At 39.5% G+C, this 27,822-nt stretch overlaps 1 protein-coding gene across 26 annotated transcripts in view; it reads right to left on the bottom strand.

The window, feature by feature from the left end:
• Positions 1-27,822, bottom strand: part of AFF1 (ALF transcription elongation factor 1) — a 247,133-nt gene that overhangs the window by 48,548 nt on the left and 170,763 nt on the right. For 11 of the 26 annotated variants that reach the window (XR_010156322.1, XR_010156321.1, XM_054683810.2 and 8 more), the window contains 3 exons: positions 8,262-8,306; positions 2,367-2,453; positions 620-656 (listed from right to left, as the gene is read on the bottom strand). Coding sequence is in view for 24 of the 26 variants with exons in the window: in XM_054683810.2 (XP_054539785.1) it covers positions 620-656; positions 2,367-2,453; positions 8,262-8,306 (169 nt within the window). In the remaining 2 variants the exon portion in view is untranslated. The remainder of the gene's footprint in view (positions 1-619; positions 657-2,366; positions 2,454-8,261; positions 8,307-27,822) is intronic. The other 15 variants (XM_063808944.1, XM_016951841.4, XM_063808943.1 and 12 more) reach the window with 3 other exon arrangements.

Here is a 27,822-nt window from a genome sequence, read left to right as displayed (position 1 = left end):
CAAGAATCACACACTCCAATCTACTGTTGTATACAATTCCTAGCTGTGAGAGTCACATTTGGTACAGCTACTATGTGTCAGTAATACCACACTGCATTTGTTTAGTATTTCACTAAAACATCTTTATTAACTCTTTGCAACAATCTTATTTTGGTTTTTGTTTGTTTGAGACAGGATCTGTGCTGTCTCCCAGGCTGGAGTGCGGTGCCGCAATCTTGGCTCACTGCAACCTCTACTTCCTAGGCTCAAGTGATCCTCCCACCTCAGCCTCCCAAGTAGCTGGGACCATAGGCACATGACTCTAAGCCCAGCTAATTTTTCTAATTTTGTAGAGACAGGGTTTCACCATGTTGCCCAGGCTGGTCTTCAACTCCTGGGCTCAAGCGATCCAACTGCCTTGGACTCCCAAAGTGCTGGGATTACAGGCATGAGCCACCGCGCCTGGTCAACAATTTTAAATCCCACATAAAGAATAGTTTTATATTTGTTCTCCTTTCCTATTCTTTCAACATAGGAAGGCCTCATCTCTGCTGGGGCATTTTTTACTAATGTTTTTACGTTAAACAGTAAAAGCTATGCTTTGTTCTCCAATCCAATAAGCAGTTTCAAATTTACTTACTTTGGTTTTCGGTTACAGAACTGACATGCTGAGAGTCCTGGAAAGAAAATAAAAATATCTAATTATTAAAAGATTAAGGCTTATAAAGTTAAAGAGAAAACCGTAGAGCTTTTAGTATTAAAAGGATAGTCTTATGAAACTTTCAAATATCTAGAAAAATGGAAACAGTGTAAGAGAATACCCATACTATCCATCACAGATTCTATAATTATTTCATTATGACTTGCAGCTATCCATCTATTCAAACTTTTTTCATGCATAAGTTGAAAATATTGATTAACCTAATTTTAGCTTTCATTGCTTCTCTTCTTTCCTAGAGTTTATTTTTCCTTTGTTGTTGCACAAAGATATTTTTACAGAGCTTAGTGCTTTAATTTAAAACAAGCAATAATGAGTCACTGTTTTTTTTGTTTTGTTTTTTGTTTTTGAGACGGAGTCTCGCTTTGTTACCCCAGGCTGGAGTGCAGTGGTGCAATCTCGGCTCACTGCAACCTCTGCCTCCCGGGTTCAAGCGATTCTTCTGCCTCAGCCTCTCCAGTAGCTGGGACTACAGGCGCCCGCCACCACACCCAGCTAATTTTTGTATTTTTAGTAGAGACGGTGTTTCACCATGTTGGCCAGGATGGTCTTGATCTCCTGACCTTGTGATCCACCCGCCTCAGCCTCCCAAAGTCCTGGGATTACAGGCATAAGCCACCATGCCCGGTCCATGAGTTACATTTTAAAAATTATTAGAAAATAATATATAAAGTAGCAAATTTGAGTTTTTGTAGATAGAACCTTTTTTTTTTTTTTTGGTGGTAGAGAGACAGGGTCTCACTGTTGTCTAGGCTGGAGTGCAGTGGCTTAATTACAGCTCACCGCAGCCTCAACCTCCTGGGCTCAAGTGATTCTCCCACCTCAGCCTCCCAAGTAGCTGGGACTACAGGTGCATGCCACCACACCTGGCTAGTTTTTGTATTTTTTTGGAGAGACAAAGTTTTGCCACATTGCCCAGGCTGGTCTTAAACTCCTGGACTCAAGTGATCCACCCACCTCGGCCTCCCAAAGTGCTGGGAATACAGGCATGAGCCACCATACCTGGCCTAGAACTACTTTTCACAACAGTATCATGGAAAGGAATAGCTCTCTCACTCTCTCAATATATGTATTATATATATAAAACAATGAACATGCATATCAGATTGAACAAAACACAGATCTGAAGGTGCTATTTCTACATTTTGAAGGTTATCCAAAAGTATAAACTAAAAAAAGGGAGAATGGCAGTGTTTTAACGCATTGTTCATAAATACTGTAACAGAAACACACAAGTCAGCAGTTTATCTGCTTGTTACTAAACCAGCACTAGTGTAACTGATCACATTAAACTCAAGAAAATGTAGGGAGTGTGAGACATGTAAGATGTATGTGCATATATCTAATTCTGAACGAGAAATCACACACTCAATTTCCCTGCCCCTCTGTTTTCCCATCTCTAAAGTAAGGATCCTCAAATGAGAGAACGTATTGGAAAATCCTGAATGCTTTTTATAAATTATAAAGCTTTATGAAAATCCAGGATGTTCTAAGTTGCAGAATAAATGTTTGAAAGCATTCTGAAGCACTGTAGAAGCTAAATTAATCATAATTTTAACCTCATTTCCAAAGATTTGAACAAGTAATACTTTATCAATCTGCCTCACAGCAATGCCTTATGCTTTTCACTAAGGTGGATGAAATGCCTGCCATACTTTTAAGGAATTACCTTTGTAGGGAAAGGAAACTTGGATGGCTCAGCTGTACTAGGCGTATGTATTGCTGTCAAAGGAGGTGGCCATGAATGGGTCATTTCCTGGAAAGATATTTGGAAAGGGAAGAAAAAGTAAATTATAAATAGAACATTCATTGCTACTTAACATTTTGAACTTAATGTAGAATGGATTGATCATAAATGGCAAGTACAATCTTAAAAGTTATTTCATGTACTTAAAAAAAAAACTCCTATTTCAGTGGGCTATGTTGAAAAGTTAAAGCTCTCCAACATAAAAAACTAAAAAACGTCAGTTTGTAGAAGACAATCAAGGTATAGAACGTGAATGAATTTAACACCCTGAATATTATCAAGCACATAAACTGTACGTAACAGGTACTGCCAGAGCTTGTGGAGCTGTGAAGACTGTAGGTGACAGGTTGGGCTGGAAAAGCAGTCTCTCCTCAATGCATTCTTTCTCCCTCAGCTTCTTTATTGCATTTCCTGGAATTATTTCAGTTCAAAGGAAGAAGAACTTTCCTGTTTGACTTAAGCAAACAAGTAATTCAGGTCACTTGTTCCACTTGGGAGAGTTTTAATGGATTTGACCCTCCCCTGATACACACTATTAGCAAGTAAGAACTTTTTTGAAGGAGAGGAGCTTAAAATTACCTTTCTTTTCCATTGAGAAGCTTAATTTTTACTATTTTCTCAGTTGAAGGAAAGATTTCTAAAACTTACAATTGATGTATGTATCTTGACATGAATTCTTCTAAACACATTCACAAATTTTTCTAAAAATACTTGTTGAAAACAGGTATGTCAGAAAAAAGATGTGTCAAATTGCAAATACACACACACACACAAACACACTTTTCTAAAAGGCCAAAATGGCATTGGAGACCATTAACTACAACCCCAACATCTACAGATTGAAAAAAACTGAGGTCCAAAATGATTGAGTCAAGGTACCCCAGGAAGTCGAAGGTGGTTCCCACATGTGTCAGACCTGCCCGGCAAACTGGCTTAATATTGGACACGCGGCCGGGCGCAGCAGCTCACACCTGTAATCCCAGCTTTTGGAGGCCAAGGCAGGTGGATCACCTGAGGTCGGGAGTTCAAGACCAGCCTGACCAACATGGAAAAACCCCATATCTACTAAAAATACAAAATTAGCTGGGTTTGGGTGTGCATGCCTGTAATCCCAGCTACTCCGGAGGCTGAGGTTGCAGTGAGCCGAGATCGTGCCATTGCACTCCAGCCTGGGCAACAAGAATGAAACTCCGTCTCAAAAATAAATAAATAAATAAATAAATACAAAAATACAAAAATGAGCCGGGCATGGTGGTACATGCCTGTAATCCCAGCTACTTGGCAGGAGAATGGCTTGAACCTGGCAGGTGGAGGTTGCAGTGAGCGGGGATCGCACCATTGCACTCCAGCCTGGGTGACAGGGCGAGACTCCGTCTCAACAACAACAAAAAAAATTGACATACAACTCTACCAGCAATCTGCGACCCCACAGCATGCTATATTACTCCACCTGTATAACACATGATGTATTCTAACACCTCATTCTTTTCTAAGTCCTGGCTAACCTATCTCCACAAAAATGCCATTTGATCCTTGTAACAGCTGGAGATGGCACTCTAGCAAGTACTTCCACTTCCAACCTATGTGCAGGTCTCCCCTTGCCCTTCCCCATTGCAGCTCTGTGGGTTACCACGGCCTCAGGAGAGACAGCAGTGACCTCGCACAGTGACGAGTAATGTAAGTGATGCTGGCTTTCTTAATTTTTGTTAAAAGTGAACTCGTGCCCTTGTTTACTGACTGGCCATCTGCTTTGTTCAGGACACAACAGGAGATCTTTCCTAAAATATACTGGAAAGAATAATGGCTATAGCCAAAGACCCAGATTGCAATCCTAACTCCAATCCTTACCAGCCATGTCAGCCTAAGTAAGTCATCTGAACCCTAAGCCTCAATGCTCACTAAGAGGTAAACTAGAACCACTTATTTTCAAAGTATTGTAAGAGTACTTTATGAACCGTACTGAATGAATACTGCACAGAAGGCACTTAATAAATTAAAAGCATTACAACTTTTAATTAAAAGTCCAGTTTTAAAAGAATTTCAATACTGCACCAAAGAGAGCTTCCTGCTGTTTTATTTACTTGATAATACTTTAAGGCACAGAACCATTATAATGTTACAACACAAAAACATGTAATAATTAATTGAGAAGGTATCTGAAAATATCACCCTTATGTTTTTCAATAATTTATTTGGAATCTCAATGGTATCTATGACTTTTAGTCACCAAATGCCTAAGGCTGTCCCAGCTATTAAATTAGGCAGTTGGAAAGTACATAAATTCTTTCAAACCCTAAGTGGTTCCCTGGTAGTCTGAAAGGATTTATATACTTCCCTACATGCCTAGCTTACTAGAGGGACTTAAGAGAATTGGGGCCATTATTAAGGAGAAGAGGCTGCTCAGAAAGACTCACAAGGCCATGATTTCACTTCCTACCTTAACAATGACTTGTCACATGAACAGAGACAAATCACTGGGACCTACGTCAGCCCTGGCCCTCCAGGCCCCACAGCTACTGTCTTTTTCTCCTTGCTCATTCTGCTCTGGAGACACTGTCTAGTTCTAATTGTTCCTCTAATACACCAACTTGATACCACCTCGAGGATTTCCACCAGTTCTTCCCTCTGCCTAGCCTTCTGTTTACTGGCCTGTTGCATTATTCACAGCACCATCAACACCCAACATTATGTATTTCTCTTCCCTACTCTGATCTCCATGAAAGCAAGCACTCTGTCTTATTCACTACAACATCCTAGTGCTGTGGAGGCTTAACAAGTATTTGTTGAATAAACAAATGAACATATAAATAGTGCTACCACTCATTGTACTAGCATCATGGAAATGCTGCACTGAGGTAATGCTTGCTAGTACCACATTAATCCCCCAAGATACTATGGAGGCCAGGCTTGCCTATAAGTAGAAAATCTGAGGTGTCTCCATGCACCCACCAAGGGCATGTTGCCCTTTCTAGACCCTAGTGCATGACCATTCCCTGAAAACTAACAGTGTATGTGTCTGCTATCTTCTTACTCCATTAGCCTGCTGGAGTTATGGGCCACCACTTCCCCTTCATTACAACACTTCCCCCTTAAATACTGACCCCAGAGAACCAAACATTATCTTCTATGATTGATTTTCTCTGTTAGGAAACTACTTACTGCCTCTATCACCCATCAGAAAGATTTGTGTTTGGATTCCTGGCAATCTTAATAAATTGCTGGTACAAGATGAGAACGGGAACCGGGAGGCAAAGGAAAGTAGCGTCTGGGTCAGCGTCAAGAGTAAGAGCTGGAATGGACCCTGGAGATCATCCACTAGCCCAGGGCCTTCATTTTACCAATGAGGAAACCAAAGCCCAGCAGCGACCTATAACTTAACTGAGGTCACAGACAGAAGAGAAGGGGCCGGCTCCAATATGAAAAGGCCTATGGCCTGTTCAGTCCTGGACGTCCTTCTGTTTGCTTTCCCAAGTTATGATTTCCAAATCATAAATGGGCATGATTTATACATTAACCACTCTCTCTCAAGCATTTCTAGGTAAGCAAGAATTCACTAATGTGATCCTGGGTGAGAAGGGAAGGAGGATGGAAGGGTTCATTAAATTAAAAATGCTTGTCTGAGGCTGTAATACCACCATTCCTACATAAAGGATGTGACATGTCTTATTTTAACACACACCGAAACCTAAGAGAAGCATCTGACATATGCAGAAGACAACAAACCTGCAATGTTGCATTTACTTCTGAAATAATGATAGAACAAATAATGCACAATTTCAGAGGAAATGCCAAGACCATAGTTTATAATTAAATTCCTTAGTATGTTTACGACTTACCATACCAACAAATTTCAGAAACAGAAGAGGAAAAGGATGATAAAAAATGTAATCGAGGTAACTTATTTAATCTTACATGCTGGTTGACAAAAATTCCTCACTGTTAGCAGTTCAAAGTATGTTTCTCAGCCAGGTACGGTGGCTCACGCCTGTAATCCCAACACTTTGAGGGGCTGAGGGGGGTGGATCACTTGAGGTCAGGCATTTGAGAACAGCCTGGCCAACATGGTGAAACACCGTCTCTACTAAAAATACAAAAATTAGCAGGGCGTAGTGGCGCACACCTGTAATCCCGGCTACTTGGGTGGCTGAGGCACAAGAATCGCTTGAACCCAGGAGGTGGAGATTGCAGTGGCCGAGGTCACGCCCAGCCTGAGCGACAGAGAGAGACTCTGTCTCAAAAAAAAAAAGTATGTTTCTCTAGAGGTTCTTTCTTTCTCAGAAAACCCTAACTACAAAATGGGACAAAAGACTGTGAAACAAAAACAAGCTGTTTTCCAAACAACTGGTTAGATACTACTACTGTCAAAAATTTCACAAGTGAGGAAATAACCAATATACTTAATTACTGGTTTTAGTACCACCATCACTTAATACTTTAAAATGAAAAGTTAAAAAACTAAAATTGAGTAAATGTATTTTGAGAAAATATGAGCAATCGTGATTCAAATTAACAGTCACATTTATTATATACATCTCTCTACTAATTAAAAAAAAAGAAGAAAAAAGTCAGAAACCCTACAGTAAAAGACAAGAATATCATTAAAATTGACCTAGAAGCAAATTAAAGGCCACAGAAGAGGGATAAAAAATACACAAAACCCTCAGTTTTTACAATTACTGTACCTGAGCATTAAAATTAAGCTCTGGGTTTCCTGGAAATTAAAGGCAAAATGGGAAACATTATATATAATTCTTCTCTGATAAAAAGAAAGAATGCCAGTTCATGAGGAAAGTTAACATTTTTCCCCTGGAATTAAGTTCTAGAAGGAATTTGTCATCCTTGTACAAGAAAAATTGAACAAGTGGGTAATGTATTCAATGACATATTTGTGGAAGCACAAATGTTCATGGCATAGTTTCAATAAACAAAAGCAAAAAGTAATCCTTCAAGGTAAGTCTAAAGATGACCATCTACTTCCCACTATTTTTCTTTTATTCCTTTAAAATTTCACGGTCTCACTGAAGAAAAGGCTGTATGTATGAGGCCATAGGTATTAGGTATCACCTACAGAACGCCAAGAGGTATAAATCAAGCACTGTTTAACCACTGGTGCCTCCCACACATCAATACAGGAAGTTTCCTCTCTGGGAAGTGAGCAACTCTCCTGGGCCTTTATGGACAACCAGAAAAACTTACGAGAGATGCCATAAAAATCTGGTCCAAATGTCTTGTAGTTTGTAGACTTCAATTTAATTAATAAAATCTGGTAGAGAATTCAATTACGTTCCAAGACTACTTCTGTTACTATTCTGGTTTATTTTTGCCTTTGGAGATGAGTGGGGGAGAAATGGTTAAAAGGGGTTTGGGAACAACAACTGTTCTTTATTTTTTATTTATTTATTTATTTATTTATTTATTTATTTATTTTTTGGAGACATAGTTTCAACTCTGTTGCCCAGGCTGGAGTGCAGTGGCGTGATCTCAGCTCACAGCAGCCTCCACCTTCTCGGGTTCAATCGAGTTCAGGAGGCCTGACTCAGCCTCCTGAGTAGCTGGGACTACAGGCATGTGCCACCACTCCCGGCTAATTTTTTGTATTTTTCTTAGTAGATACGGGGTTTTGCTATGTTGTCCAGGCTGGTCACGAACTCCGGAGCTCAAGCAATCCGCCCACCTTGGCCTCCCAAAGTGCTAGGATTACAGGCATGAGCCACCGCACCCAGCCAATGGCAACTGTTCTTTAAAGTGAAAGTAAATGGATGTGCGCCTGCCTACTTAAATATTTCTTCAAATGAAAAAGATTAACAGTGAACTCACCTTCAGAATCTCTTCAACACAATGGACTTCATTGGAGTAGGTCTGCTGAAAGTGAAAAGCAAAAAATAAAAGGTTAGCAAACCAGAGTCAAGAGTGATGGTACTGGTGGATGACTGTAGTAATGCAGCAATACTCATCTCAAGGCTTACCTTCTACTAGCTAAGTATTAAGAACTTTACATTTGAAGCCTGGGCAACATGGCAAAACCCCATTTCTACCAAAAGCAATATAAAAATTAGCCACGCATGGTGGTGCATGCCTGTGATCCCAGCTACTCAGGAGGTAGAGGCAGGAGGATCACATGAGCCAGGGAGGTGGAGGCTGCAGTGAGCCAAGATCATGCCACTGCACTCTGGCTGTATATATATAAAACAACAACAACTTTACATTTGGATGAAATAAGACCAGAGAGATTAATCTAACTGAAGCTTGTGGGGAAACACAGTAATGATGGAGACAATGGCAGACTAACTGTTGACCCTCAGGTTAAAAGTTTCTAAAATTTCTTTATTAAAGAAAATTAGTATATTAGTAAACCTAGGGAATAAGAGATGTACAAAATAAGATTAGAATAGGTGCCACAGTCAGCTACCTCATAGCAACAGCTAACCAATAAGCCACATTAAATGAAGACAAAGATGATGATCATCTGAACACATTAGTGGGTCGAAAGTAAGGAGCTAAGTCCAATCAAGGATAACTCTTCATTATTTTTATATTCTAGCCTGCCAAAATTCATTTTAAAGTTAAAAATATCTCACTTAAAGTCAGCATTTCACTTTATACATACATGCGTATATACATACACACACGCACACAAAGTTTTTTTCAGAGAAAGACTGTAAGGGTAGAAGAGATTAATTATTGTCTTAGAGGAAAGATCTACTATTTCTACCTCTTCCTAATACCCAGCTAAACAAATAATGATTATTGCTGCTGCTGGTATCACCACCAGACAGTGCCTAGGGAATGACATTTTACAGTCTACATATTTTTAAGAGCAAAGAAAGTAGGCAAAGTTAAATTAAAATCAATTATTTTTTCTGAACTAGAGACATGGAACATATGGTTTTCAATGGAATAGCAACTTGCTCTGTGTCAATTCATGAGCCAGGCATCATGGGCACAGTACAGCAAGTACTATACAACATATGACTTTCCCATTACTGCCACTGCTATGCATAAAACTCTGCTCTTTTTGGTCCATTTAATACCTACCTCGCAGCTAGAGAACAGATGGCAAGGGGTTCTTTCCTGTTCTTGGTTCTAATTTATGTGTAATTTAATATAGAATTGGTTGCTAATTTGCAATCTAGGGTTTATTAATCTACCATTTCCCTCATTCCAATTCACTCCATGGATGAAGAAAAAGGAAATAGAGTATACAAACATTCACACCGTCCTGTAATTGAATCTAATGTCAAAATTCAGATGTAGGCCAGGTGCGCTGGCTCACACCTGTAATCCCAGCACTTTGGGAGGCCGAGGCGGGCAGACTGCCTGAGCCCAGGAATCTGAGAGCAGCCTGGGCATCATGGCAAAACCCCCTCTCTACCAAAAATACAAAAATTAGCCAGTCTCGTAACCCAGTTTCAAAACAGACAAAAATTTAAAAATAAAATTTAAAAATTAAAAAAAAATTCAGATGCAGTCTGTTTTTAAAACATGTAAATTTCCTGGAAAGAGTCTTGAAGTCAGGTATAACCAAAGAGAATCAAGGGTGTCCCTTACATCTGGTAGGATCCACTGGACTCATCTCTAGCATTACACATGCAAACAACCAGGCCTTTTTGTTTTTAAAACCATTAAGAAACACCTAAAAACTGGACCAAACATTTGTGCTCTATTTTAACACAAACTTAAGATACAGAAATGCTGTTTTTACTTGAGGGTAAATGTAATACTATTCTACGATTTCTATTTACATGGATCATTAGAAAAATAACAATTAGAAGTCGAAGGTGAATCAATAGAACAAGCACATGACTGTGCTGAGTCTGGAAAAAATATTCCCCTCATCCTACGTGTTGCTGGAATGAGACTAGGAATCCAATAAAAATATTTGGCAACCAATAAAAATAGTGAAGCACATTTTAAAAGAAGGCAAAAAAGATTTGTCCGTTGTTTCCAACACAATGATTTCAAAAAGCCACACCCTTCAAGAGACTGAAAGACTTCTTTCTGATCTCCATAATTACTCAAGCAGTAGACACTTTGCCAAGATGTTTCATGTCGCCGAAATGTTTTTTTTTTCCCAAGAGTTTTGTTATGTTGGATGAACCAGGACTGAAGAAATTTTGAGAGCTTATTTTAGATTAGCAACATTTACCTTATCCAGATACTAATAGTCACCATTTAACCCATTTAAAATTCTAAATAAGGTCTTAGATTCAAGCATTAGTTGGTTAATTTACTGTTAATCTTCCTGTCAAGTCCATTATGGGAGTGAAGGTGTTTCAAAGGGGAACAGTGATTTCATTCCAAATATATGAGGGCATATCATATTTAGGGATCTCCACAAAGCACTGTTTCCCATGGCAAATAATTGGAAATGAGCAAATGGCAAACAACATGCATCTAGCTAACTGCCTTTACAGTGCATCCGTACAATGGTATGACATGCAGATTTAATAACATAAACATAGGTGTTTGCATGGAAAGATGTTCAACATACATACTTTTTTCTTTAAAAATCATTTCATACGGCCGGGCGCAGTGGCTCATGCCTGTAATCCCAGCACTTTGGGAGGCTGAGGCAGGTGGATCAGGAGGTCAAGAGATAAGAGACCATCCTGGCTAACACGGTGAAACCCCATCTCTACTAAAAATACAAAAAATTAGCCAGGCGTGGTGGCGGATGCCTGTAGTCCCAGCTACTAGGGAGGCTGAGGCAGGAGAGTCGTGTGAACCTGGGAGGCGGAGCTTGCAGTGAGCAGAGATTGGGCCACTGTGGTCCAGCCTGGGAGACCGAGTGAGACTCCGTCTCAAAAAAAAAAAAAAAAAAAAAATCATTTCATACTTAGAGAAAAACTACAAAAGCCAGTAGGAGGATTTCCCACATACCTTTTACCCAGATTTCCCAAATGTTAGCATTTTACATTTGCTTTATATTTTTCTCTTCTGCTCACCTACATTTTGAACTGTTTAAGAGTAAGTTAGAGAGTTAATGTCCCTTTATCCCTAAATACTTTTGTGTATACCAAAACACATTGTAAACCTACATTTAAAAGAGAGGCTACTGAAAAGTTTGCATAGTATGAGATCATTTTATGTTCCATCTACCTGAGACTCACATCTTCACTCTTCTCGCCATCCTAATTAGAGACACTTAAACTACAAGACAGATCTTTTGGATTTGTTTACAGGGAAAGAGCTACAAGGACAGGCTGCCTTGTCTCATAAAGTGCAACTTGGCACCTCCAAGCATGCCACTGGAAGGAGGTTTTCCAAAAGGGGAGCAGTTAAACCGTTACAACCTAATCCCCTAATCCCCTTCTTTTACAGAGATGGGGTCTTGCTATGGTGCCCAGGCTGGCCTGGGCTCAAGTCATCCTCCTACCTCAGCCTTCAGAGAGTAGCTGGAACTACAGGTGTGTGACACTGCACCTGGCTCTTAACCCCTTTCCTAAAATTCACTCTCCCAATAGGGTCTCCAGCCAAATACTGCTACTCCTACTAAAAGGAGCCAGACTCTCCCTTTAACACCATGGTCAAAGAATAAACAATTGGTCCTGGCCAGCTCTCTCTAAACCACAACTGAGATAAGGCTGAAGACATTCAATGTACGACGTCCTTAAAGAACACAAAATGATAAAAAGCAACAATAAACATTTCTATGATAGTTGCATGAATCAAGAAAATCTAGTTTGTAAGTCCTTCTCTGGCTAGCTCTTTCCTCAATGGTATAGACACTGACTTTAACATGACCACAAAACACTGCCTTTTCCCACCCTCGATATCTATTAATAGGTTCCTAGAGGGCACGAGCTCTCCCCTTCTGCCTATCTAGAGCCATCTCACACATCTGGCTTCCTGGATGTAGACCAACCTCCCAGCAGAGACCACACTTTCCTCCTGGGATATGGCCTTAACAAGCAGCCATACTTAATTTTTTAAAAAATGATAGCAGCTACTTATTGAATGCATTTTGTACTTCACGTTGCATTAAACTCTTTATATGTTATTATCACCTCAATTTGATACCATCGATTGTACGACGCACCATTATTAGCTTGGGAGGTAGGGGGACTACACTAAATGTACCCATCAACTGTAAGATACATCCCTATTACATAAACTTAAAAATGCCTGAGGGAATTCTGTATAAAGCTCTATTTAATTCTCACATCAACCTTTGTGGTAGGTATTATGCCAGTTTTTAAAACGAGGAGACATGCTTTTGGAGTCCACGATGAGGTATTTACAAATAAAATAATTTTAAAAATAAAACGAGGAGACTGAATCCTAGAGAAATTAAGTTGTCTATGCAAGGACACACAAAAGCTCTGAAGCAGCTGAGCTGGCTCAGAATACTGTTATACCAGTTTTCTAAAAACCTCAACACTGCTGCAAGAAACAAATATATTAGCATTTTAGGAGGGTGTGTGATTCCAGTTGTCCGATGCATAACCTAAAACATTTTTTAAAGAGCTACGTTTTTCCTTTGCTTCTACAAAGAAGCATTTTGGTATTCACATTTAACTGCCTCTTCCTACTACCAGTGCTTCGGACCAGAAAAGGCAGCAATGCTGGCCGTGGCCTGATTTCTCACTCCTCCTGGAATGACATTGTGTAACTGTAAGGAAACGCACTGATACCAAAATAAAATATGTGAGTGAATGTCTTCTAAGCATGACAGTTTGTTTTAATAAGCTAAAAAGAGCTGGCTGAAGAAACATGCCACTGAGACTGGGAGGCTCTTGCAATATTGTGTTTTAAGTCTCTCAAGTTTCAACAGAGCAGCATTTTTATAACAATGCTATTCTCAGAAAGGCTTAGTTATCACTAACCAGGAAATAGAGAGAGCACAAAGGCAATGTGCTGACGAGGGAAGCCAAAAGATCTTGGATTCTAGATCTGGCTCTGCTGAAGACTGGCGCTGAATCTTGGATAAGATTCATCCTCTTTGGGACTATTTCCTCATTGTGAGAAGGTATAGTATTACCAAACCTAACCACTTCTCAGGGTTGGTATGAAGGTCAAATATGTTTTCATATTAAAACATATCTGATAAAACACTTTCAAAACCATCAAAAGGCACTGATATATGGAATAACAGGCGGTGCCAACATTATCAAGGCATTCTTTAACAGCATGACAGCTTAAAAAAAAAATCCCAATAGGTTATCTATCCAAAGTTTAATTTTTAAGAGAGTAAAATAAATGTCCAAGCTATTTTTCTTCAAATGTGTCACCACCTTTTGGATTACTGTTCAGTCTTCACTATTTGCTGCTCATCTATCCCCAACTCGCTAGTTAGATAAGTCACACTTTTCTTGCCCCGATCTGGAGCCCTCTTCTCTCTTCCATCTGTGTCAGGGATAATTCCTACTGAAGCTTCAGGTTGCAGATGAAAGACATCTTTTGGAAAACATCCCTGATGCTCCCTTACTCCCAAAACTGTCCAGGTTCTCTTGCAGATGCTCCCGTAACTATCCGTACATTCTCTGTTATTGCATCCTCTCTACTCCCTCTAGATAACATGTTCCATGGAAGTTAGGGCCAGAACCCTCACTGAATCACAGGGTGCCAGCCACACAGAGGCAACCCCATAAACAATGGCTGGCATGTTTTCAGTCCCGGAACTCAGAATTTGAAACTAAGTTTCTCTTATGGCTTTAGACACTTAAGAAGATGCAGGCTGCCTGAATTATAAAGCAACACCTTAATTAACAAACTAAACTACATGTAAATAAACATAAAAGAGACAAAAAGATAATTGTTTTGCATTGTTTTCTCCCTGGAAACATTAAAACTACTGAGAAACTACTTTTCACATGTAGATTGGCAAACAGCCACAAGATTAACAATACTCCATCTATGAGATAGACATGGGGAAATAGGCACTCAAATCCCATGATTGGTAGGAGGATTAAGTGCTACAACCTTTAAGGACATTAATTTGGCAATAGTCAGCAAATTCTAATTACATAGACATTTCTCTAACCTTTAGCACTGCCTCCTACATGTACAAAAAAAATATGTACAAAGTTACTCACTTCAGCCTAGTTTGCAAATAGCAAGATACTGGAAACAATCTAAATGTGTATCTACAGGTAACTGACTATGAAAACTATGGTACATGCCACCTAGAAAGAAATAAATGCTATGCAACTACAACAAAGAATGAGGATGCTCTTTTTGCATTGATTTGGGGTAATCTCCAAGATACATTGTTTAGAAGAATAAATTAAAAAAAAAATAAGATGCATTATATGCCAGCATTTCTATAAATGAAGAAAGTATCAATGAGAAGAAAACATATATATGGAGTTGCTTATTATGCATAAAATACCACTGGGAATGATACACAAGAAAGTCCTAACATCAATTACTTCCAGAAAGGAAGGCTGGGGAATGGAGGCTGGGGGAAGGAATAGGGGGAAGATTTTCAATGTATATCCTTTTTTTAACCTTTTAAATTCTGACCTATTACCTATTCATTACTAAAAACACAAATATTAGATTGAAATAAATAGGGATCAAAAGCCTGTTCTCAAAGTACAGCTAAATTTTCTATTAGCCTTCCTCTATGTAACTTACCTTACTCTGAACACACACCTATGTTAAACTGTCCCCAGCTTACACCTTGGTGCTCTGGGCACACCCTACGTAATACACACCACACTGAATTTTTGTAAAAAAACAAAACAAAACAGATTTCCAGTCAGCCTTCCCTAATGGACCTCGAGTTGCCACAGGACTTGCTCTGAAGGCCTGGCCCAGTGTTCACTTGCTAAACTTCACAAACTTTCCAAACTAGACTAGAAAGTTATTGAAAGAGAAGTTTTTTATTCTCGCTCTCCTTTTTGTTAGTCATACTTACATAGTGAGAAGACACATTTGAAATGAACATAATCTTACAGGGTTGTTTTGAGGAAGAAATAAAACAATGCATGTTAAAACTAGTTCCATACAAATAAATACATGCATTTATATGAAGACACCATAATCATCATTTCTAAGAGACAGATTAGAGGAGGAGACTAAAAGGCCTGGCTGAACAAGGTTTGTCATAAAATTGTGTTCTATAGACACATAGTAAATTACATAAATAGCTAAGCCTGTTCCAAGAACATGCTCATACTGCCTGGGTGTGCCTACTTCAGCTGGAAAACATTCAAAGGGACCAGCAGTAATTCTACTTTCAGAAGCATCATGCCCTATGGGCAACTACCCATCTATCTGTACACCCAGAATTTTAGGATAAACATTTTTTTAAATCACTGGACAGATATATGAGCACAGTTATAGTCCAAATTAAAATAAGGAAAACAACAACAAAAAACAGCCATGCTAAAGATTAATATGGATGGAGGGAGGGGTGATGGATTACAAAACAAGGAATAAGGTGCTCTGAACAGCTTTCCTAAAAATAAAGTATTATTACATTAAGTTGCAAAACCAACTTTAACTGTTAAATCCTCCCTTAAGAATTATTAGCTACACTTCATCTCATCCCAGATATCTTTAAATAATGGAAAGGTTTTGGATATTCCTTAAAAGTGATAAGCTCTAACATGCAGCAAAAAATTACTCTCATGTTCCCTGACTCTTTTTAACGTCAAACTGCCTGCCACATGTGAAGACTAACACAAATGAGGCTAACTGCAGAATCTCCCTAACTGCAGAATCTCTATAGTTCCTCTAAACAGATTTTTCAGGGAGAGGAGAAATGAGGTGGATAAAAAAGATTATTTTAAAATAATGAGGAATCTCTAGGTCACCTACAGTTATCTCCCAACAAAAATTTATTATGAAACGAACAAGGAATTCTACTCCTACTGGGGGAACCTAGAAGAAGGGAGTAGTGCATCACAACCACTGGCTGCCCTTTTCTGGAAGTCTTCCCTCCCTTGACTCTCCAACCACATTCAACTCTGGATTGTAACCCTTAGTGTTCTAATCTTTCTCCTCCAGACAGGCTTCCCACAGGCAGGAACTAGGGTTTAGTAATCTCTGCATTCCTCACAAGGCCTTAGCATAATTCTAGACTCATTTAATATTTATAAAATGAATATTCGATTTTGTCATGTCATGACATCTCAAACAAAATTCAGATACATAAGATAACCAAAAAGTAATTACAGAGTTTTATGGTGAATTTCCAATCTCTTTCCTGGGAAGCAATATATGTCAGCTCATATTGGTAAAACTCCAGACAACTTCACAGAACAGTGATATTTTTAAGATACAGAAGTCTTCAAATTTTAAAGAAGTATTATCTTGTGACTATAATCCATCAACCACTACCACCTAATCAGATGTTTTCACCTATAAGAGTAGTTGCCTAAATGCAGTTTGGGGACATAAATTTCTCAGAATGCAAAATTTCAGATATGACAGTAACATCAGAACGTCAGGTTGGGGAGGGTAGGTATATCAGGCAGCATGTTTGGGTAAAGAAGGATGTACGTACGCTTCCTTGAGATAGAAGATGAAGAAATAATACTCCAGGATAAACACTGGAAGATCATGTTAGAGATGTGCTAGCACCCCAGTTCATTTAATAAATGAGAGCCTAATATATCCTGTAGATAGGAGATATACATATAACATATTGAATACGTGTGTATATATGTGTACATATAAGTGAATATATGCACACATATTTATATATTTGATTTTTTTAAATTTACCTTTAGGTAAATTGCTCTTTCATAAGCAAATGATATTACCTTATCTTTCATCAACTAAAGCAAAAACAAGCTAAAAAAAAAGCCACTAAATCCTAAGACATCACTGAAACTTATAAAACCCAATGGGAAGAAGTATTTTAAAATAGCAGTTCTTTAAAGATTAATATGAATAATTAGAAAACTTATTGTTTCTTTCCAGTTGGTCATTTTGATTATACCAGTGAGGTAATCTGCATAATTGGCATCATAAAGATATTTTTCTAAAGCATATAAAATTTGTAAAGGCTCAATCTGTATTAACTGAGCTACTTAAAACATTCTGGAAATTTTGTTTTGATCTCTACAAAGAGGGCCTCTTTTAATTATGAAACCAAGGATTCCAGTTCTTAAGACACGGCTTAAATAAAAATGAAAACAATGAGTGGTTGTTGTCCACATGTATAATTGTAAACACTCACTTGATAAGAATATGCAAATAATATGAGAGAAGCAGTAACAATGCTGGATTTACTGATTTTGTTACCATTATATATCCTGAGATCACATACAATATAAATTTTGATATGTTTGCAAGGTCCTGTATAGTCACATGAAACAGTACATATAAAAAGTACAATTCAGTGTTGATGTTTTATATGCAGAAATGTTTTCAGTACATATTATGACAATATGTCAACTAATAGTGCAAAAGTTAAAATAAGTAGGGTGTGCTGGGATAGGTTTAAACTCACTTAACAACAAAGTACCTGAATGAAAAACAAATGTAAAAAACTTACCACTGTTTGACAGTAAATGTCTAATCTCAGTTATTCACCAACTTCCTAACTATTGACTATGAACCATTACCATTCACCATGTAATAAGGGGAATCAGAATCCCCAATGGTGTAAGACTTTAAAACACTGTGCCTTTGATGAAAGACCACATGAGGCCCCATGAAGCCCATTGTGGGCACAGCAGCCATGAATGATTAAGTAAGAATAGTTAAAAGGCACTGATTTTTTTTTTTTTAAAGGCATCACAAAGAACAAGTCTAGACACTGGTTCCATTCCAGCAATAATCAACTGACAAGTCCTTTCAAATGGCCTAAGCTATATGATCTATTTCCCCTTCTACAACCAATTCTGCTCACGAAAACCTCAGAGTGTTTTTTGGAAGAATTTAATTTTTATTTTTTTCAGTGGGACTATCAATTTGCAAAGCATGAGTAGTAGCTTTTCAGTTAAAACCTATTGCTGCAGGGAGGGTGTGAAACTGCAGCGTGGTGGTGTTCTGTCACATGCTTCCTGCCCTGCACCCACCCCATCCAGTCCTACACACACATGCACACACGCACGTGCACACACACACGAGCACTCTGTCTCTCAAATCGTATTAACGGATGGTTCTGAGTCAAAACACTATTAAATTACTTTGTCAACCATGACAGGATTTATGGATACATAAACCTGTATTTCTGCTCTCTGTCAAATGAAAGTGCAAACAATGTTCAGGAAGCATGTTTAATTCTATGTTGCAGAGAGTGCCTGCCTGGACATTTACTTTTTTCACAGCTGAGCATAAGCTAAGATTATAGAAGCACCAGAAAAAGGAAGAAGAAAAAAACAACTTTGTATCAGTTTCTGGATGAGGCCGAAAGAAACTGCAGTCATATGAGTCAGATAAACCATTTAATCCACGCTTTGTCTGAAAGGACATAAAGATTTTATCCTGTGCTTATTCCAGCAGTAATCTCAACAGCCTCTTCTGGAGTAGGTGTTGGTTTTGTCTCCTGGCATTGATTATTTAAAAACAAAACACAAAAAAAAACGGGGGAAAAAAGGAAAGAAAATTATTGAAGTGGTAGGCTAGAGGCATATATACTCTGAGGAAGCAATCTAAGCCCCAAACACCCTGGGGATTACTGACACTATAACAAACGCAAAAGAGAGAAGGCAAATAAAGACGACCTTGTCCTTGACATCTTAATTCTGAACAAGTAAATCCTCCGCCCCTGCTTTTTTTTTTTTTTTTTTTTTTGGCTTTAATGCTGGGTAATGAGCAATCAGGTTAATTACTAGGGTCTAGAAAAAGGGCTCAAGATCATCCTGGGAATGTACAATTCATTTAATATCAGAACATTATGAACAGTTATACATCATTTATTTAAGCCTATCAAAAAGTGCCTAATTTAAGGAAGTATTTTGCTTTTCTATAACCTATCAATAAACAGATTTGGTCTTTTTTTTTTTTAAGGCTTACTAATCCCACTGAATCTTTTCCTGCGTTATCTCTGAATATAAATTTGGTCTAAAACTATACACAAACTACATCAGACTTCCAGCAAGACTCATCTGATACACTGATTTACTGATCTGGTGAAAGCGAAAATATATTTAATACAAAAGTTTGAAAATAAGACTCCATCATTCGACGAACGCCAGTATTTCTTTTTAAATAAACACAAGAGGCTGGGTACACTGGCTCACGCCTGTAATCCCAGCACTTTGGAAGACCGAGGGCAGGCAGATCACTTGAGGTCAGTAGTTTGTGACCAGCCTGGCCAACACGGTGAAATCCCATCTCTACTAAAAATACAAAAAAAATCAGCCAGGCGTGGTGGTGGGTGGTGCAAGCGTGTAATCCCAGCTACTGGGGAGGCTGAAGCAGGAGAATTGCTGAACCTAGGAGGCGGAGGCTGCCGTGAGCTGAGATCGTGCCACTGCACTCCAGCCTGAGAGACAGAGCAAAACTCCATCTCAAAAATATAAAAATAAAAATAAATAATAAATAAATACAAGGGGCAGACTAGATATATAAAAGTTATTCTTGAATTTATTTTAAATAGGTATTTAATAAGTGCCAAGGAGAAAATCGTTTAAAAAAAAAATGTACTCTTAATGCCTTCTGAATTTAAATTTTTTTTTTTTTTTTTTTTTTTCGAGACGGAGTCTCACTCTGTTGCCCAGGCTGGAGTGCAGTGGTGTGATCTTGGCTCACTGCAAGCTCCACCTCCCGGGTTCATGCCATTCTCCTGCCTCAGACTCCTGAGTAGCTGGGACTACAGGTGCCCGCCACCAGGCCCAGCTAATTTTTTGTATTTTTAGTAGAGACGGGTCTTCACCATGTTAGCCAGGATGGTCTAGATCTCCTGACCTCGTGATCCGCCCACCTCGGCCTCCCAAAGTGCTGGGATTACAGGCGTGAGCCACCACGCCCAGCCCTGAATTTAAAATCTTCTAAGCATTCATATTATTTTCTCTCCATCTCAATTTATTTCTCTCATCGTCTGCCTCTGACTTCACACACCGACACACACACACAACCAAGAAGTTTAAAAGATTCCCGTTGGCCTTTAATCCAGAGCTCCTGACCCTAAACTCCAATCTTTTCAGTGTTTTGAGGCACAATCTAACTTAACCACATCATAACCCCCAATATTCTTGCATTCACTATCTTTCCTGATTCTTCCCTTTCCCTCCATACTTTTCTATATAGAATACAGAACCTAAGTGACAGAGAAGAGATCATATGGAAAATAGGCAACCGTTCTAATAATAACAACAAAAGCAACTCCCTTTGGAAATTGCCTTTAGAAAATGGAGGGTCACACCAGCACAAGTAGATGATATCTAGGTTGTACATAAACCCAACTGTGGCCCTCCTGACTACTTCATCCACCTGGCACACAGCCCATGGGAGAATAATCCTGGAGCCACCGCACTGCTTTCCTGGCATCATAATCATGGTGACAGCTTGGGGGTGGGGAAGGAAGTGTATTACTAAAAAAATTTAAAGGTCTTTCAACTTGAATTTCTTTAACTGGCATACAGCAATATCCTCCATAAAAATGAGCAGTGTTATTTGTACAGCCACAGCAACACTGTCTACCAGGCTGCACTGGCATGAACACCACAGTAAACGAGCCTGAAAAGACTGAAGACAGGCCCCTGAGCACATCAGTTTTATCTGTTTTATTATCTCTTCTAGGTAAATCTTTAAAAGCCATCTCAATGTCCAACAGTTGTTTCCTTAATAAATAATTTACCAAAAGCTTCTTGTGGAATAAAATACACCAGTTTTTTTCCTACACTTACCTAGAACCCTGTATTTAAAAAAAAAAAAAAAAAAAAAAAAAAGACTGGTGGGGAAATTAAAAGTCACTGGAAAACTACTACCTCCTAAGTCTGGTGGTAACAGGTCCTCCAATTCATTTTATAACATAGTTCTTACTAAAAACAGCCAAAAAGGTATAACTAGCCTACATTCAAATCAATCAAAGAAAAAATTGGGGGTTCTTCTTCCTTTCTCACTGCTTTTTCGCCAGTTTCTCAGTTGTCTTGGAGTTGACTTAAGCGGACTCACTATAGCTAACCTTAAACAATTCCTGCGTCCTGGGGAGTAAAAAGTGGAAACACTATCATCCTCGCCTATTAGCTTTTCATCACATAAATTTACACCCCCTACAGATATAGACAGATCACAAACTATGCTGAATAAATTAATGAGAACCATAAAGCTAGAAGTACACTGAAATTTCTCTAGTACACCTGTCTGTATTGAAGGAAAATTATTTTGAAATTTTCCTAGACTGGTGAAAATTAATACTGTTTATATGTTAAAACTTGGGTAGAAGCACCCACCATCTTTTAAATTTGACTTAAATTGTAAGTTTCTTATGAGAAACAACAAATAACATCTTGGATGGAGTGTGCATGCACATGCATAAATGCATATGCACACATACATCATATTTAGGCTGAGAAGCTGCCAATATTTTCAGTTTTTAGCTTTACTTCAGGAAGATTTTTAAAAGCCATAAACATTTGCTAAGTGATCCAGAAATTCAAGTCCAGAGTTTGAAAGATGAAGAAAAGGCTGAGCATGGTGGTTCATGCCTGTAATCCCAGCATTTTGGGAGGCCGAGGCAGGTGGATCACAAGGTCAGGAGTTCGAGACCAGCCTAGTCAACATGGTGAAACCCAGTCTCTACTAAAAATACAAAAATTAGGTCGGGGTGCAGTGGCTCACGCCTGTACTCCCAGCACTTCGGGAGGCCGAGACAGGTGGATCACAAGGTCAGGAGATTGAGACTAGCCTGGCCAACATGGTGAAACCCCGTTTCTACTAAAAATACAAAAATTAGCGGGGTGTGGTGGCGCACGCCTGTAATCCCAGCTACTCAGGAGGCTGACGCAGGACAATCACTTGAACCCGGGAGGCAGGGGTTGCAGTGAGCCGAGATCCTGCCACTGCACTCCAGCCTGGTGACTAAGCAAGACTCCATCTCAAAACAAAAATAAAAACAAAAACAACAACAAAAAATTAGTCAGGCGTTGTGGCACACGCCTGTAATCCCAGCTACTCAGGAGGCTGAGGCAGGAGAATTGCTTGAACAGGCTTGGGGGAAAAGGTTGCAGTGAGCTGAGATCCCACACTATACTCCAGCCTGGGCAACAGAGTGAGACTCCGTCTCAAAAAAAAAAAAAAAAATCCTGAGTGATAAGGAATAGCTTATTTAATACTTATGTTTTGAATTTCTTTCAAATATATTGCCAAGAATATGCTGTGATTTTCTCCAGATACAAAACTCCAATGTTATATTTTCTCTGTCACTCTCACCATTATTTCAGTAAAATGAAAGAAAGGAGGGGAAAGGAGAAGAGAAAAAAGGAAGGGAGGAAGTGGGGGGAAAGGGAAGGGAAAGGAGGGAGAGGTGATAGGAGAGGGAGAGAGGAGAGAGAGGAGAGGGAAAGGGGAGAGAAAGAGGAGGGGAGAGAAAGAGGAGGGGAGAGGAGAGAAAAGATGGAGAGAGAGGAAAGAGAAAGCAAGGAAGAGAGAGGAGAGGGAGGGAGGAAGAGGATAGGGAGAGAGAGGGAGAAGGGGAGAGGGAGGGAGGGAGAGACAGAAAAGAAGAGAGGAGATGGGGACAGAAGGAGAGGGAGGGAGAGAATGAATCCATAATCTAAACTAACAACCATGCAAATCTCAAGAGGTATTCCAAGCCTCTAGTGGTAGCCAAAAAAAAAAAAGAGGCCACACACACCACGCCACCTGTCTATTACCTATCAAGTTTATACAGAGGGAGGGGACATGGGAAGGGACGAATACCTATGGCTGGAAAGCTTATTTACCTTGTTTATAAGGTCATGCACTAAACCACAGAGGTCATTTTGATCCTTCTCTTCTTCCATGTTAGCCCCTAACACAGGGGGGCAAAAAAGGAGAGAAGGGGGAAGAGAAACAAGACACATCAACTTTCTCTTGTGGCCTCACCTCTCACTTATTTCCCTACCCTCCATCCTCCCCACCTGAACCTCCAGCTGCTGCATACTTACTGTGGGGCAGCTGTACACTGTGGGGCACTCACCTCTGTGAACATGTCTTACTGCCTTCCCACATGGCAAAAAAGCTTTCCTGTTTTCACACATCCCCTTGCCAGCCCTAATCGGTGCCACTAGGTCACTGTCTCGTGTGCTGGCGGCTGCAATGGCGGCCCTTACAGGAAAGAACTTTGAATCTCTTCCCTTGTACTGAGCCATAAGAAGCAGTGAGTGCTCCCAGGCATAACTCCCCTGGCTCTGCTCCTAAAAATGCTCTCTCAAGTACACCGTTGCTTAGCAATATTTGCCTTCCCCCTGTACATTTGAAATTGGCAACATCTGTCCCTTTGGCAGTTTTGATTCGTGCAAAGCACCATGTGCGTAGTTCAAAAACATACAGCTTTATGAAATGGGCAATGCCTCCATACCTCCCGTCTCCCTGCAAAACCAGGATGTGAAGACCCAAAAATAGTTTAACCTTTGTTTTCAAGGCTGATGGAAAAATCTATGGGATTTAAAGTAGATGATAGCACACAAGCAAAATAGTTAAGCCACCAGTGGGAGTTCCTATTAAACCCTGCCTAATAGGCAGTGTCTGAAAAATCTCATCTAGTTAACAATTTCCTTTAGAATTAATTCTATCACAAGGCATTATGTGTAAATGCGTATCATTAGTAAGATAAGATATAAAGGCAATTTATTCATGGAGTGGGGGGGGCAATTTTCATGCTTACATTATAGACCAATCTCAGGAACAAAAATAACAATACACACGTGCACACATCCCCACCCCCACTCCACTGGCAATGGAATTTTAAAACTCTAGAGGGAAAAATTCAGCAATTCCAGTATTATGTATTTCAAAACAAATGATCCTAAGTTTCCTAAGTTTCTTTTTGTTATTTATCCCATAACAGTCACTTTAGTATTTTACTGAGGTTACTTGTTAATATTAAAGTAGCTCGTAACATGTAATTTTACATATAAGAAAAAAACTATATGAGAAATAAAACTTCTATGTAGAACTAGAATACTACCCATAAAACTTTACTTTTTATCTAGCACACTGATAGAGAAATAAAAATCCGAGTAATAAAAAGCATAAAAGTCTACTGAGCATTGAACCATGCTCTGTGCATCCAAACTGTGGCATGTAGACATTTTTGTTCCTTTAAACAAATCAGGCTATAATTTTCTTTTTAGCTTAAGCTAAACCAATTCTGACATATTAGAAACACATGTTTCCAAAGAAATTCTACAGGAACTGAGTTCCAACTACAAAGGGTAAGCTGACCTTTTTGCTCTCAAGTCTCTATCTGAAAGCTTACAGCAGCAGAAAAGACTGGGTAATACTTATTGCCACTAAAAACACATCCAGCAGGTCCCTGACTCTGTGCATTTAGCAATGCCCCTGAAATTCCAGAACATGCATGAATCTGTAATCTTGGTTAGCCACAAATGTGAATCCAACACCCTAGAATCCACTTCTCACTGTAGTCCATCACTCACCACTCAAGGGATACATACAGTAATTCTCGTGAAGTTACACTTTATTGCAGTTTATGGGAACAACTTCAGCAGACTTTGCAAACGGGAATTCTCAAAAATCTCAGGAGATGTTTGTCGAAGTTATCCATAGTGGTTCTGGCTGTGCAGGGTAGGTGCTTATGAGCAAGATTCTCCAACTATTAAGCTCGTTGCATGGAAACGGCTTAAACACAGTGCCTGTACACACAGAGTATGTTCTCAATAAAATGCAGATGTTATTTTTATTGTTTTGCCATCTTACCATGGCACAAAAGCCTCAGTCTTTCTTTTCTTCCATCCTACTAAGGTTTCCCACTTCTGTCATTAACCAAACTTTTATTTCATGAATCTCTGTGAAAATGTCCTCTGAAAGGGGAAAGGGAATGATAAATAGTAACAAATTCTGTAACTTTTAATAATTGTATAGTACAATCTTTGATTACACCTCCTCCTCTGATATAATCGTAAACAGCTGCAGACTCTTCAGCTCTGAAGAAGCCATCATGTACTTGACCTTTGTGACTGCAGTATGTTTCTAATAAATTCTGAATTAATTAATGTGGGAGAAACAACTTAATTTGTAAATGCTGGGATCCTGGCTCTAGGGGATGAGGATGAAAGGAGCCAGGGCAGAGGCTGAGGTGCTGTCCACCAGGAAAGTGCTGATAAACCTTCAGGGTTGGGTTGAGAATGCCTCCAAGATACCCCTCAAGTCAAGCCATTTATTAGACAAGAAGAAGGAACAAAAAACCTTTCCCTGTGGAGAGTTCCAGGGCTGAGAGGGGAAAGTAAAGACGGGCCATGTCAGTACTACCCTTCTCCTTGTCTCTCCCTACCTGTTTTTGTTTTTGTTTTGAGACAGGGTCTCACTGTGCTGCCCAAGCTGGAGTTCACTGGTGCAATCATATAGCTCACTGTAACCTCAAGCCGCTGAGCTGAAGTGATCCTCTCACCTCAGCCTCCTCAGCAGCTAAGACTACAAGCACACACACCATTATGCTCAGCTAATTGTTAAATATTTATAGGGATGGGGGGCGGTCTATGTTGCCTAGGCTAGTCTCAAAACTCCTGGCCTACAGTAATCCTCCCACCTCAGCCTGGCATGACCCCCTACACCCAGCCAAACTGTCCCATTACAGAGTCTGCAGGGCAATGACGGGTCACTAGAAAGCCAAACATCAGGGCTTACTTAACCAACTAATAAAGCATTATTAAAATTTTCTCCATTCTAAGGCTTTTGATGAGACCTGCTTATTAGGATGGATGTCATGATCTTGGCCCACAGTGCCAATCAATAAGTAAAAATGATTAGGTCTACAAGCAATGGAAACATGGGTATTATCATGCAGTGAAACCCTGCCCTGTTCTGGTACCATGAAGGAAATCTCCATGAACCCTGTGTCATCTTCACCTCTGAAAATGTTTGAACAGACTCCAGCCTCAATCTCCTTTGAACCTATATATCTAATAACCTGCTGGCATAGTTAAAAATAAATTTAAAAGTTATCATCATAAAAGCCTTCTAAAAACTATTCCTCACTCAAGAAAAATTTCTACAGGATGGTATTAGCAGGAGCAGCAGTAGTCAGTACCAAAAACATTTATTAAGGGGCAGAGAGGTTGCACAGAGAAAGGGGGGAAAAATAATGGGCAAAATTTAATTCTCAACTGTTTAAGTTCTTTAAGCACAAGGAAGCCATCCACTGGTAAGGCAAGAAAATGTTTAAAATTACCTCCGGCCTAAAACTTATTTTTCTTCTGACACTGCCCCATCTTTAACCAGTCTTTCCTCCATGATATGAGGACAGTCCAAAACAGTTTTTCCCAAACTTCGGTCATTTCTATACTACTTTGATAGCGGCACTGCGTCATAATACTACTTGTACTATTTTTTTAGATCAGTTTATTATCAACTCACTTTTTTTTTTAACCTCACCTCATCCTAAGCAATATTTGTGAAACCCTAGGTTTGTTTGATATGCTGGTTTATATTTCTTCCTAACTCACATGACATGATTTGGCTGTGTCCCCACCCAAATCTCATCTTGAATTCCCATGTGTTGTGGGAGGGAGCTGGTGGGAGGTAATTTGATCATGGGGGCAGGTCTTTCCCGTGCTGTTCTTGTAACAGTGAGTCTCATGAGATCTGATGGTTTTAAAAACAGGAGTTTTCCTGCACAACCTCTCTCTTTGCCGCCACTCACGTAGACGTGACCTGCTCCTCCTTGCCTTCCGCATGATTGTGAGGCTTCCATGTGCAACTGTGAGTTCTCCACTAAACCTCTTTCTTTTGTAAATTGCTCAGTCTCAGGTATGTCTTTATCAGCAGTGTGAAAGCAGACTAATGCACCACATTAAGACACATAAAATAAAGGTTGGTGTCCCCATACTATATTATTTTTTCTTGTGACAGAGTCTGTCAGCCAGGCTGGAGTGCAGTGGCACGAACACAGCTCACTGCAGCCTACACTTCCTGTGCTCAAGTGATCCTCCTACCTCAGCCTCCTGAGCAGCTGGGACCGCAGGTGCATGCCACAACACTCGGCTTTTTTTTTTTTTTTTTTTTTTTTGAGACGGAATTTCACTCTTGTTGCCCAGGCTGGAGTGCAATGACGCGATCTCGACTTTACTGCAACCTCCGCTTCCTGGGTTCAAGCAATTCTCCTTCCTCAGCCTCCTGAGGATTACAGGCACCCACCACCATGCCTGGCTAATTTTTGCATTTTTAGTAGAGACAGGATTTCACCCTGTTGCCCAGGCTGGTCTCGAATTCCTGACCTCAAATGATCCACCCACCTCAGCCTCCCAAAGTTCTGAGATTATAGACATGAGCCACCGTGCCCAGCCGCTAATTTTTAAAATGTTTTGTAGAG

This window comes from Pan troglodytes, chromosome 3 (genome assembly GCF_028858775.2).
Source record: "Pan troglodytes isolate AG18354 chromosome 3, NHGRI_mPanTro3-v2.0_pri, whole genome shotgun sequence".
NCBI lineage: Eukaryota > Metazoa > Chordata > Mammalia > Primates > Hominidae > Pan > Pan troglodytes.
Note: the sequence above shows the minus strand (reverse complement) of the source record. Positions and strands in the feature narration are given on the sequence as shown.